The sequence below is a fragment of the Leuciscus leuciscus genome (assembly GCF_965113295.1).
Source record: "Leuciscus leuciscus genome assembly, chromosome: 23".
Taxonomy (NCBI): Eukaryota; Metazoa; Chordata; class Actinopteri; order Cypriniformes; family Leuciscidae; genus Leuciscus; species Leuciscus leuciscus.
Genome location: NC_138747.1, coordinates 1,247,041 through 1,260,270, shown reverse-complemented (window position 1 = coordinate 1,260,270; position 13,230 = coordinate 1,247,041). Strand labels below are relative to the sequence as shown.

Here is a 13,230-nt window from a genome sequence, read left to right as displayed (position 1 = left end):
TTAAAGAGCGTACATGCGCATCATTCATCATCAGGCTGTCAGTGTTCCTCTAACCGAGTGACGTCTGTTGTTCCGCAGCTCGGAGACTTTTATCTGGAGCTCCACTGGGATTTCCAGAGCTGGGGTGAGTGGATTAATGAGGATCTGTGTGTTCGTTTGCTTTTCAGTCATTAGAGTCGCTCTTCATCGCAAGGCTGTTAGTCGAGTGTGTGTGTGTGTGTGTGTGACGGCAGACGGGAGGGAGTGTGTACGGTGATGATGTCATCTCTGTGGGCGTGGCCTTCACCTCAACACTGACACTCCCCCTGCTGGACCCACACTGTCACTGCGGTCCTGATCAAACTCTTCCTCTGCATGACGATATTGAAGATTTATTATGATATTTTCATAATTATGAGTTTTTAATACTCATTATTGTAAGACATTATGTATATATTAGGGCTGTGAAATGATTAATTGCATCCAAAATAAAAGTTTGTGTTTACATAATATGTGTGTACTGTGTATAAATATTATATAAATATTTAATATCTACCAATCAATAATTATACACAGCACACACACATATATTATGTATACACAGACTTTTATTTTGGATGCAATTAATCACGTTTAATCGTTTCACAGCCCGTTAAAAAAATACATTTTATATGTATTTTATATCAATTAATATTATATAATGTAATAAATGAATATTTTAAAATACATGTATATCAGCATTAAGTACAGCAAATACAACAAGGTACAGTTACTTTTATTATAGTATAATTAATATACTAATATTTTATTTTTAGTTAATGTTTATTGCATTTCAAGTATTAAAATATATTTTATGGTTTTAGTTTAAGTTTTAGTTTACAATAACAACCCTGATACCTCATAATTGCAAGAATTTTGATTTGGAAATGTGCTTAATTGTCATAACATTGTTTTAGTGTTTTTTGGTGAGAAATATGAGCTGGTTTCCTGAGGCTCTCTCTCGGTTCTCAGTGAAATGTTATGATTTTGCTCAGTCTGTGTTTTGTATTCTGTGGCATTACATGTTGAATATGTATTTTGTTGCAGATGTGTGTAAAAGTTGTTCATTTTCTGTTCCTCAGTGCCTTTACTCTCACGGATCCTGCCCTCCGACGCCTGCAAGATCTACAAACAGGGAATCAACATCCGGTACGTTTCATCTTCGACCCGTTGGACCCCATTGAAGTCACTATATGGAGAAACATCCTGGAATGTTTTCCTCAAAAACCTTTATTTCTTTTCCACTGAAGAAAGAAAGACATGAACATCTTGGATGACGTGGAGGAGAGTAGATTAATTCTGAAGTGAACGACTCCTGTAACGAGGGTGTATTTAGTGATCGTTAGTTTGACAGGAAACACTCACTAGTTTCTGTCATGTTCACTCCGGGAAAGACCAGGGAATGATAGTGAAGTAGCTTTGGAGAGTGTGTTGATGTGTTTGTGTTGTGTAATGATCATAAATGTGAGTCTGTGTGTGTTTGTGCTGTAGTTTGGACACTACACTGATCGATTTCACGGATATGAAGTGTCAGCGAGGAGACCTGAGCTTCATCTTCTGCGGAGACGCCGCTCCCTCCGAGTCCTTCGTGGTTCTAGACAACGAGCAGAAGGTGTACCAGCGGATTCATCACGAGGTTCGTTCTTCATCATGACTGCGCTGTGTGACGTGTGTGACGTGTGTGACGTGTGTGACGTGTGTGACGTGTGTAACGTGTAGGGGTGTAACTATACCCTCATGTCACTGAAGGGGTTTATTCTGAGAGAACACACACACACACACACACACACACACACACACACACAAACACACACCTGAAGGGGGTTTATTCTGGGAGAACACACACACACACACACACACACACACACACACACACACACACACACACACACAAACACACACCTGAAGGGGTTTATTCTGGGAGAACACACACACACACACACACACACACACACACACACACACACACACACACACACACCTGAAGGGGTTTATTCTGGGAGAACACACACACACACACACACACACACACACACAAACACACACCTGAAGGGGGTTTATTCTGAGATAACACACACACACACACACACACTTGAAGGGGATTATTCTGAGATAACACACACACACACACACACACACACACACCTGAAGGGGTTTATTCTGAGATAACACACACACACACACACACACACACACACACACACACACACACACACACACACACCTGAAGGGGTTTATTCTGAGAGAACACACACACACACACACACACACACACACACACACACACACACACACACACACACACACACACACACACACACCTGAAGGGGTTTATTCTGAGAGAACACACACACACACACACACACACACACACACACACCTACCTGAAGGGGTTTATTCTGAGAGAACACACACACACACACACACACACACACACACACCTGAAGGGGTTTATTCTGAGAGAACACACACACACACACACACCTGAAGGGGTTTATTCTGAGATAACACACACACACACACACACACACACACACACACACACAAACACACACCTGAAGGGGGTTTATTCTGAGAGAACACACACACACACACACAAACACACACCTGAAGGGGGTTTATTCTGAGAGAACACACACACACACACACACACACCTGAAGGGGGTTTATTCTGAGAGAACACACACACACACACACACACACAAACACACACCTGAAGGGGGTTTATTCTGAGAGAACACACACACACACACACACAAACACACACCTGAAGGGGGTTTATTCTGAGAGAACACACACACACACACACCTGAAGGGGGTTTATTCTGAGATAACACACACACACACACACACACACACAAACACACACCTGAAGGGGGTTTATTCTGAGATAACACACACACACACAAACACACACACACTTGAAGGGGGTTTATTCTGAGATAACACACACACACACACACACACACACACACCTGAAGGGGTTTATTCTGAGATAACACACACACACACACACACACACACACCTGAAGGGGTTTATTCTGAGATAACACACACACACACACACACACACACACACACACCTGAAGGGGTTTATTCTGAGATAACACACACACACACACACACACCTGAAGGGGTTTATTCTGAGAGAACACACACACACACACACACACCTGAAGGGGTTTATTCTGAGAGAACACACACACACACACACACACACACACACACACACCTGAAGGGGTTTATTCTGAGAGAACACACACACACACACACACACACACACACCTGAAGGGGTTTATTCTGAGAGAACACACACACACACACACACACCTGAAGGGGGTTTATTCTGAGATAACACACACACACCCACACACACACACAAACACACACCTGAAGGGGGTTTATTCTGAGAGAACACACACACACACACACACACACACACACACACACACACACACACCTGAAGGGGGTTTATTCTGAGAGAACACACACACACACACAAACACACCTGAAGGGGGTTTATTCTGAGAGAACACACACACACACACACACACACACACACACACACACACCTGAAGGGGGTTTATTCTGAGAGAACACACACACACACACACACACACACACCTGAAGGGGGTTTATTCTGAGATGAATGAATGAAGTATTTATATAGCGCTTTCATATGTACTACTGTACACCCAAAGCGCTTTACAATCATATCAGGGGATCTCTCCTCAACCACCACCAGTGTGCAGCCTCCACTGGGATGAGGCGACGGCAGCCACAGTACAACGGCGCCAGTGCGCTCACCACACACCAGCTATAGGTGGAGAGAGGAGAGAGAGTGATAGAGCCAATTCAATGTAAGGGGATGATTAGGAGACCATGATTGGTAAGGGCCAATGGGTGGAATGTGGCCAGGACACTGGGGTTACACCCCTACTCTTTACGAGAAGTGCCATGGGATTTTTAATGACCACAGAGAGTCAGGACCTCGGTTTTACGTCTCATCCGAAAGACGGTGCTCTCTGACAGTATAGTGTCCCCGTCACTACACTGGGGCGTTAGGACCCACACAGACCACAGGGTGAGCGCCCCCTACTGGCCTCACTAAAGGCCAATTTATACTTCTGCGTCGAGTGTACGCCGTAGTGTACGTCGTAGGGTACGCACGTAGGCGACGCCGTCGTGAGCATTTATACTTCTGCGAATGTCTGTGTTGCTCTGCAGTTACACCGCCGAAACGCTAGTTGGCGCGGGTGGGTTTTAATGTTCCAGTTCCACTGTGTTTACATTCCTCGCGGCTGTTTTGAGTTTAGGTTTCTACGAGCAATGGCGACTGAAGGAGTCATACAGATGGCTGTATTTCCGCACTTCTTCAAGCAATCTCTCGGTCACTTGGTTTATTTCCATGGCTCTTCACTGATCTTCGGAATTTAAAAATGGCGGGCGGGCGGTGCAGAGTGCAGAAGATCATTCCGGAAATGGGTAGGAGGAAACGCGATGCTATCCAGCCGACCAATCACAGATCTTGCGGTCCGCGTCGCCGCGACGCGTAGTTACATTTTTGAGGAGGTGCGCGTCAGGGTACGGCGAAGGGTACGACGTATGGTACACGTCAATGCGTATGCTACGCCGTACCTTCTACGCGCACCCGACGCAGAAGTATAAATTGGCCTTAACACCTCTTCCAGCAGCAACCTGGTTTTTCCCAGGAGTCTCCCATCCAGGTACTAACCAGGCTCAGCCCTGCTTAGCTTCAGTGGGCAACCAGTCTTGGGCTACAGTGTGATATGGCTGCTGACATATGATGACACACACACACACACACCTGAAGGGGGTTTATTCTGAGATAACACACACACACACACACACACACACACACACACACACCTGAAGGGGGTTTATTCTGAGATAACACACACACACACACACCTGAAGGGGTTTATTCTGAGAGAACACACACACACACGCACACACAAACACACACCTGAAGGGGGTTTATTCTGAGATAACACACACACACACACACCTGAAAGGGGTTTATTCTGAGATAACACACACACACCTGAAGGGGTTTATTCTGATAGAACACACACACACAAACACACACCTGAAGGGGGTTTATTCTGAGATAACACACACACACCTGAAGGGGGTTTATTCTGAGATAACACACACACACACACACACACACACACACACACACACACACCTGAAGGGGTTTATTCTGAGATAACACAAACACACACACACACCTGAAGGGGGTTTATTCTGAGATAACACACACACACCTGAAGGGGTTTATTCTGAGAGAACACACACACGCACACACAAACACACACACACCTGAAGGGGTTTATTCTGAGATAACACACACACACACACACACACACACACACACCTGAAGGGGTTTATTCTGAGATAACACACACACACACACACACCTGAAGGGGGTTTATTCTGAGATAACACACACACACCTGAAGGGGTTTATTCTGAGAGAACACACACACGCACACGCACACACACACACACACCTGAAGGGGTTTATTCTGAGATAACACACACACACACACACACACACACACCTGAAGGGGTTTATTCTGAGATAACACACACACACACACACACCTGAAGGGGGTTTATTCTGAGATAACACACACACACCTGAAGGGGTTTATTCTGAGAGAACACACTCTGAGATAACAACTGGCTGGATGTACATTATCCCGCTTATTACGGCTACTTTCCACATCAGTAAATAATTAGACCGGAAATATTGAAATATTTTACTAGGTCTATAAACTCAAAGCTTCCGCGGAGAGAGAGCAGTTTCAGCGGCGAGATCAAACTAGTTTCAGTTTCAAACTAGACAGACATTTAAGAGATACGGTATACAGTCATTTTTATTTTGTAATTTTTATTTTGGGTGAACTATACACAATAAATATTGTCTTTATCCACGATACATATTGTTTTATTTTTGTATTGCAATATATTGTGTAGTGGTGTCAACAATAATCGATTCGGCGATGCAATGCAGGGCATGCAAGATTCAGCATCGATGCGGATTATGTCACTGTTTATTTTCTGGCCTTGAGTTGGACAATAAAGTTGTGAAGTTTCAATTACTTCCGGGGGCATAACAACAACAATCAAGATGGCTGAGGCGGAGGGAGATGACCGTGAAAGACGGGTAATTAAAAACACACCCAAAGCTTGGAAAGCGGACATCTGGGCACATTTCGGATTCTACGAAGTTAATGGGAAACTAGACGAGATTTACGCGGTGTGTAAAACCTGCCACACTAAAATCAAGCACGTTGGCAATAAAACTAACTTCACGACCCATGTTGATCGTTGGCATCCTGAGTTGGCTTCAACAACACAAAAAGTCGGCACATCCCAGCCAAGAATTGACGAGTCGCTAGTGTCAACGTTGCCAGTGCCACACAACTCCGAGAGAGCAAAGAGGATCACACGATCGGTGGCATGTTTCATAGCGAAGGATCTACGACCCTATTCTGTGGTAGAAAATACGGGGTTTCCATCCAATACCCTGTACCATTCAATTTTATTTTATTTAATGACATTTATGTCAAAGATACAGGAGAGTGATAATACACACATAGCAGCCAATAAAATCTGTTGTTCAATATCTGTGCAGTAGAATTTTGATGCATCGCAATGCATCGTAGAATCGAATTGAATCGAATCGTTACCTGGTGAATCGAATCGTTACCTGGTGAATCGAATCGTTACCTGGTGAATCGAATCGTTACACTGCAAAAAATGCTTTTCTTACTAAGTATTTTTGTCTTGTTTCCAGTCCAAATATCAAAAAATTCTTAAATCAAGATGTATTTACTAGATGAGTAAAATGACATAAGATATTATGTCCTGTTTTAAGGGGGATTTAATCAAAATTAAGTAAGTTTTTGCTTAAAACAAGCAGAATTATCTGCCAGTGGGGTAAGGAAAATAATCTTGTTTCAAGTTTTTTATTATTTTAGTAATCTTAAAACAAGATTATTTTCCTTACCCCACTGGCAGATAATTCTGCTTGTTTTAAGCAAAAACTCACTTAATTTTGATTAAATCCCCCTTAAAACAGGACATAATATCTTATGTCATTTTACTCATCTAGTAAATACATCTTGATTTAAGAATTTTTAGATATTTGGACTGGAAACAAGACAAAAAATACTTAGTAAGAAAAGCATTTTTTGCAGTGTACCTGGTGAATCGTAATCGTTACCTGGTGAATCGAATCGTTACCTGGTGAATCGAATCGTTACCTGGTGAATCGAATCGTTACCTGGTGAATCGAATCGTTACCTGGTGAATCGAATCGTTACCTGGTGAATCGAATCGAATTGTGAGGGCAGTGCCAATGCACACCCCTAATATCGTGACATCCAGAGTTTTAAATGAACACACGCCAAATGCGGGTAAAATTAACTGTGGCGGGAAACGCTGTCAAATCACGAGCCGATTTGGTGTGTTACTGTGTTAACTCACTTTCCTGGGGAAGTTCGTGTAAGACAAATCTGTGCAGATTTAGCACAAATACTCGTGAGTCATCATATATATTAAATACAGCGCATTACGCAGAATCTGCTCATATCTGCTTACCTGAACACACACGTCACTACACAACAAATAACGGCACGCTTGTTCATTTGCATTGAAGCAATAGAAGATTAAAAAGCATTTGGTGAACAGAAAAGACATTGTTATTTTCCAACATCCTACATTTATTATATGTACTTTGTACAGTATTAATATGTCCGACTAAAACACATTTTTGGTGATGAGGATGAAAGAGGAAGAGGAGGAGATGCTGGATGACAGGATTTTGTTTGAATAAGAAATTAATGTATGAAATCCATATATATATATATGGTTAATTTCTTTTCTTTTTTTGGGCTAGTAGAAGTTCTGAATGGCCGGTAACTTTAAAATTTAGTAGCCAAATAGGCCGGTGAGTGAAAAGGTTCATTTGAAACCCTGGTTACACCCTAGTAACGTGTGTGTGATGTTTCAGGAGTCTGAGATGGAGACGGAGGAGGAAGTGGACATCCTCATGAGCAGCGACATTTACTCCGCAACGCTTTCCACCAAATCCATCACTTTCTCCCGCGCGCAGACCGGCTGGCTCTTCAGAGAGGACAAAACGGTCAGTGGCATCAATATTCAAATATGATTATATATATATATATATGATGTGTGATCAGTGTGATGTAGTTGAAGTCGGCACGAAGAGGAAGTTGCACTCGTCTTTCAAAAATAAAGTAATATTGTGAAATATTATTCCAGTGTAAATCAGCTGTTTTCTGTTTTCAAAACTGATAATAACATAAATGTTTCTTGATCATCAAATCCTCATATTAGAGTGATTTCTGAAGGATCATGTGACACTGAAGACTGGAGTAATGATGCTGAAAATTCAGCTTTGATCACAGGAATAAATTACACTTTACTATATATTCACATAGAAAACAGATGATTTACATTAGAATAATATTCTAATGTAGAAGGCGGGGCTTGATTATGTCTGAGGGGAATCGATTGGATGAATGGATGGTTGTGGTTTCCTATTGGTGGAGTGTGAGTGACAGGTTGCCCCGCCCATCCCTGTTCTCTCTGCAAAAGCTCTGAAAGCACCTTGTTCCCGCAGGAGCGAGTCGGGAACTTCTTGGCTGATTTCTACATGGTCAACGGTCTGGTTCTGGAGTCCAGGAAGAGACGCGAGCACTTGAGCGAGGAGGACATCCTGAGGAACAAGGCCATCATGGAGAGCTTCAGCAAAGGAGGGAATCTCATCGAGCAGAACTTCGAGGTGACCGCTGTGTTCCTCTCTCTCTCTCTCTCTCTCTCTCTCTCTCTCTCTCTCTCTCTCTCTCTCTCTCTCTCTCACACACTCTCTCTCTCTCTCACACACTCTCTCTCACTCACACTCTCTCTCTCTCTCTCTCTCTCACTCACACTCTCTCTCCCTCACTCACACTCTCTCTCTCTCACACTCTCTCTCCCTCACTCACACTCTCTCTCTCTCACACTCTCTCTCTCACACTCTCTCTCACTCTCTCTCTCACACTCTCTCTCTCTCTCTCTCTCTCTCTCTCTCTATATATATATATATCTATATACAGTAGTCAACATTTGAAGTGGATCAAAACCTTTCATCAAAGTTATACATGAAATTTGAACAATACCTGTTCTTGAACTTTTTTGATCCACTTCAAAAGTTGACTACTATATATATATATATGTGTATGTGTGTGTGTGTGTGTGTGTGTGTGTGTATATATATATTTATTTTTAAATAAAATAAATATAAATTAATCTTAAAAATCTTAGGTCTTAAGAAAGTTCTTAAAAAGCCTTTAAGGATTAGTTCACCCTAAAATGAAAATCAAGTCATTTACTCACCCTGGTGTTGTAATGCCGTACGTCGTCTTCCCATTTTGGACCACAAAAAAAGTTGTAAAAAATGTCCCGAATTATGCAAATTTGTAACATGATGAAGCTAAGTCAGAAATAATAGCAAAACTGTAAACGAGGCGTTTTCTGTTCACTCGCTTTGGCGTAAACTGTGTAACTTTGCAGTATGTTTACATGCACAAACACTTATACTGTATTACACACTAAAAGTAAGGTCAAATATAAAAGCATAATTACAGGGAACCTTGTTTTCAGGCTCTACTAGAACTTGAATGTTGATTATTTTCCTCATATTCTCCATTGTTGCGGCTCCTCTCTTCCCAGTCTGTCAGTAACGCTCTGTTTACTTCCTGTCTCTATGAAGCCCCTCCTTCTGAAAAGCACACTGTGCTCTGATTGGTCGGCCAGAGCAGTGTGTTGTGATTGGTCGAGCGCTTCGAGTGTGTTTGGGAAATGTCCCGCCCCTTTCCATAACCGCCAGTTTAACACACTACTAACTAACTCAACCAGGCCCCGCCCCTTTATTCTGCGTATGAATTATTATAATGAGGAATATTGTGATGTGTTCGTTCCCGGAAGAAACTCAAGACTACAATGGAGGCGTTTCAGGAGTTCAGAAACACTGACACTGATATAGAGGTGTAAGGCCCGCTATATTGGCCCAATCTCCGGTTCGCCAATACACGGGGAAGGTTATCACGCGTTCTGTCCTCACTCATGCAAAGTATTGGTTGGTTAAATTTGCAATACATTAATCATGTACTCACTCGTTAATTCATCTGACTCCATAAATGAAAGGTTTTAATAATATCTGTGTCTCACTAAAAGTGAGCAAATGTTTGACTATTCCTTTTAACCATTAAATAAACAATGTCAAACCCAGTTGGAATAATCACATTGTAGCAATTTAATATTTCAGATATCAGAGATCAATTCCACAATCAATTCAAATATCTAGAACATGGTTATACATTGGTTACACCAAAGAATCTTACCCAGCTTGTACCTGAGATAGAGATAGAGATAGAGAGAGAGAGAGAGAGAGAGAGAGGGAGAGAGAGAAACCACCTATCCAATTCCACGTCCAGCCAAGAAGAAGAGACAGAGAGAGCCAGAACACCTTCCTTTATCCTCTGACCAGGTGAGAAGGGGGATGGGGTGAGACCACCCTCAAATGGCTTCTATCCCACAGAAGGGGGGTTGCCTTATCTGGCATTATCTCTAAACCAGTTTCCTATGAACTTCTATAAACCTTATTTCCTTTTATTTTATCTATCTGGATATGAGATATCTGTACCACTCACTTTGAGACATTTCAAATGACACCAAAAGCATAACAGTCAATGTTGAATATTCACATTAAACCATGTTCTTGGGTGAGTTCCTAGTTTCTGAGAGGAAGAAAGGCTGTATTGGGGGAGGTCAAATGTTAATCAGCCAGCAGGGCCCTTTTGTCCCATAAATCAGGCCTCAACCAGTATTTTCAGTCTTACAGTTTCCCTCCTTGATCCCGTGGGTCACATTCCGATGAACACTTACGGGGTCACAGTAAGACGTTTGTTATAGTCCTTGAAGATGTAGCACAAAAATTGTCTTTGCAATGTTGGCATCTGTAGAAGCTCAGTGGGCTGTGTTCACCTGCAGAACACCTGTTCCCACCAGGTATATAGCTTGAGTCCAGCAGGTGGATGAATGCGTTCAGGTTCTCTTCCTGTAATCCTGTGACGTGAGCAAAGTTCATAGAGTCAATCTGGACCTTTTGTGACTTGTTCAGTTGACGTGTCATTCCTTCATGGAGAAACTTCCGCTTCCCTGGCACCTTCTCCACGATGATGATCTGACCCTTCTTGACCAACCCTGTCACCTCCAGCGGTACGGTTGTCTGGGCAGACCTCAGTGGATGAAGGGGTTCTCCTTTGGTCCACACGGCTTTGTGTGCGACACCTGAAAAGCATCTTAAATGTCCGCTTCACGATTGAGCACATATGAACTCACAGTCGTAAGGAAATGCATAGGAACGCATAATGCAATAAGGAAAAATCATGTCATGTTCAATGTAAAATACCATGTTCATGTCAGCAATTGTGAGTGGTACGTTTGGTCTCATTAATTACCTGATTTTTAATTACCACGTCAATAGTACTCCTATAGAGGGTCAAGGAAGGACAAAGGAAGATCTTACAAGCTCTTACCCTGTTTCTAGAAACATTTAAATAAATGGCATTCTAACAAAACAGCCATGCTATTTTGGTGTAACCAAACATAGAGATTCAATTGAATTGATGTCCAAATACATTGTTGCAAGTAAAATGGACAATATACAAATATGCAGATAAGTTTCAGAAATGTTTTTCTGAATTACTCAAAGGAAATCAAAATAAGTTTCAGAAATTAAAATCAAAATAAGTTTCAGAAATTAAAATCAAAATAAGTTTCAGAAATGTTTTTCTGATTTACTCAACGGAAAAAATGCAGAAATCAAAATAGGTTTCAGTAATGCAGCAAGAGGTCGGTGTAAACCAATCAATGGTTTTGTGTGTTTTTTAGAATGTCAGAGTGTGTTTTTGTCTGTGAGAATGTTTTGTGTGTGTGTGTGTGTGTGTGTGTGTGTGTGTGTGTGTGTGTGTGTGTGTGTGTGTGTGTGTGTGTGTTTGTGAGAGAGTGTGTTTGAGAGTGTGTGTATTGATCTGGCTAAGTCACAGTCGATGACAGAGTTGATTTGTAAATTTTTGTACTTGATTGAATTGGTCTCACTTCAGATTTATCCATTTTAATTATGTTTCTATTATTACTGGTAAGTTGAGAAATCAGGGGCCCTCTGATCTTCCAACTCCCACCAACAATCATAGAGTTTGAAATTGAATGGCAGGTCTGCCTTAGAATTTGTCTTGATTTGTGACTGTAGCCATTCAGTTGTTCATGTGTGTTACATTAGTTAGCAGTTTGTTGTGAATAGCGTATGCTATTCTCTGTGTCTCTGTTAGACCATGATCATGAGATCAGCTCCACCCTGTGTGTGTGAAGCTATCTGGATCTGTTAGTGTGAAGATGACACATCTTCGTCTGATGTGTAGTGTTCAGCCTGGATAGACTCTATCTACCCCAGGTGATGTTGCTGTGAGGGTATAGTGATGGAGGTGTGTGTTCAGTGTTCATGTCTAGGAGATGGGTGGAATCTAATCTATAACAATTGTGTTGCAAATTTCGATCCAGTTCTAAACTGGGAGGCCATATTTATGCAGTAATGTGATAGTGTGACGTGTGAAAAGGCCTTTTATAATGTCTTTTCACCCATCTCCCGAGTCTCAGGTTATGTTCGAACAATTCCGCTGTCCTGGATTTGCTCCAGGTGGGCTCCACCATTTTGCAGAAGTAGCCTAAGCCTGAGACAGAAAACAGAGGAGAGCGAACCACAGATAATTCTAATATTTCAAAAGCATTAAATTCAGACGTGTAGAATTATTTTACTTGTTAGCAATTTTAATTCCAGATGTCACATGAAACCGAGTTTCATTGACCACGTCTGAATTGTTGCTGTTGTCTCAGTGTGTTGTGACACCTGAAGCTGCTTTTTCAGTTCAGCCTTCAGTCCGCTGCATGTGCAATGCATTCACACATTTTAATTTGTGCAGATATTTTTTGACCTGCAAAAAACTGTGGTACTTCTGTCTGCTGTTTAGCATTTCACACCCTCCTCGTAAATTTACTTATCTTATCAGATTCAATTCAGTTGGTGCACCCCAGTCAAGGATTATTTAGCGTGCT

The 13,230-nt window shown here is 41.9% G+C and overlaps 1 protein-coding gene and 1 long non-coding RNA gene across 2 annotated transcripts in view; one reads left to right on the top strand and one right to left on the bottom strand.

Moving 5' to 3' along the window:
• The window catches only part of ankrd13c (ankyrin repeat domain 13C), a 39,638-nt gene that overhangs the window by 18,301 nt on the left and 8,107 nt on the right, over positions 1–13,230 (top strand). The window contains exons 5-9 of the mRNA XM_082155900.1: positions 79–124; positions 1,101–1,167; positions 1,510–1,654; positions 8,066–8,197; positions 8,699–8,860. Coding sequence (XP_082012026.1) covers positions 79–124; positions 1,101–1,167; positions 1,510–1,654; positions 8,066–8,197; positions 8,699–8,860 — 552 coding nt within the window. The remainder of the gene's footprint in view (positions 1–78; positions 125–1,100; positions 1,168–1,509; positions 1,655–8,065; positions 8,198–8,698; positions 8,861–13,230) is intronic.
• On the bottom strand, positions 1,551–2,775 carry LOC309488042. The gene is made up of 3 exons (XR_014201990.1): positions 2,065–2,775; positions 1,714–1,761; positions 1,551–1,677 (listed from the first exon to the last, which is right to left on the bottom strand). It is a non-coding gene; the product is annotated as an uncharacterized lncRNA (long non-coding RNA).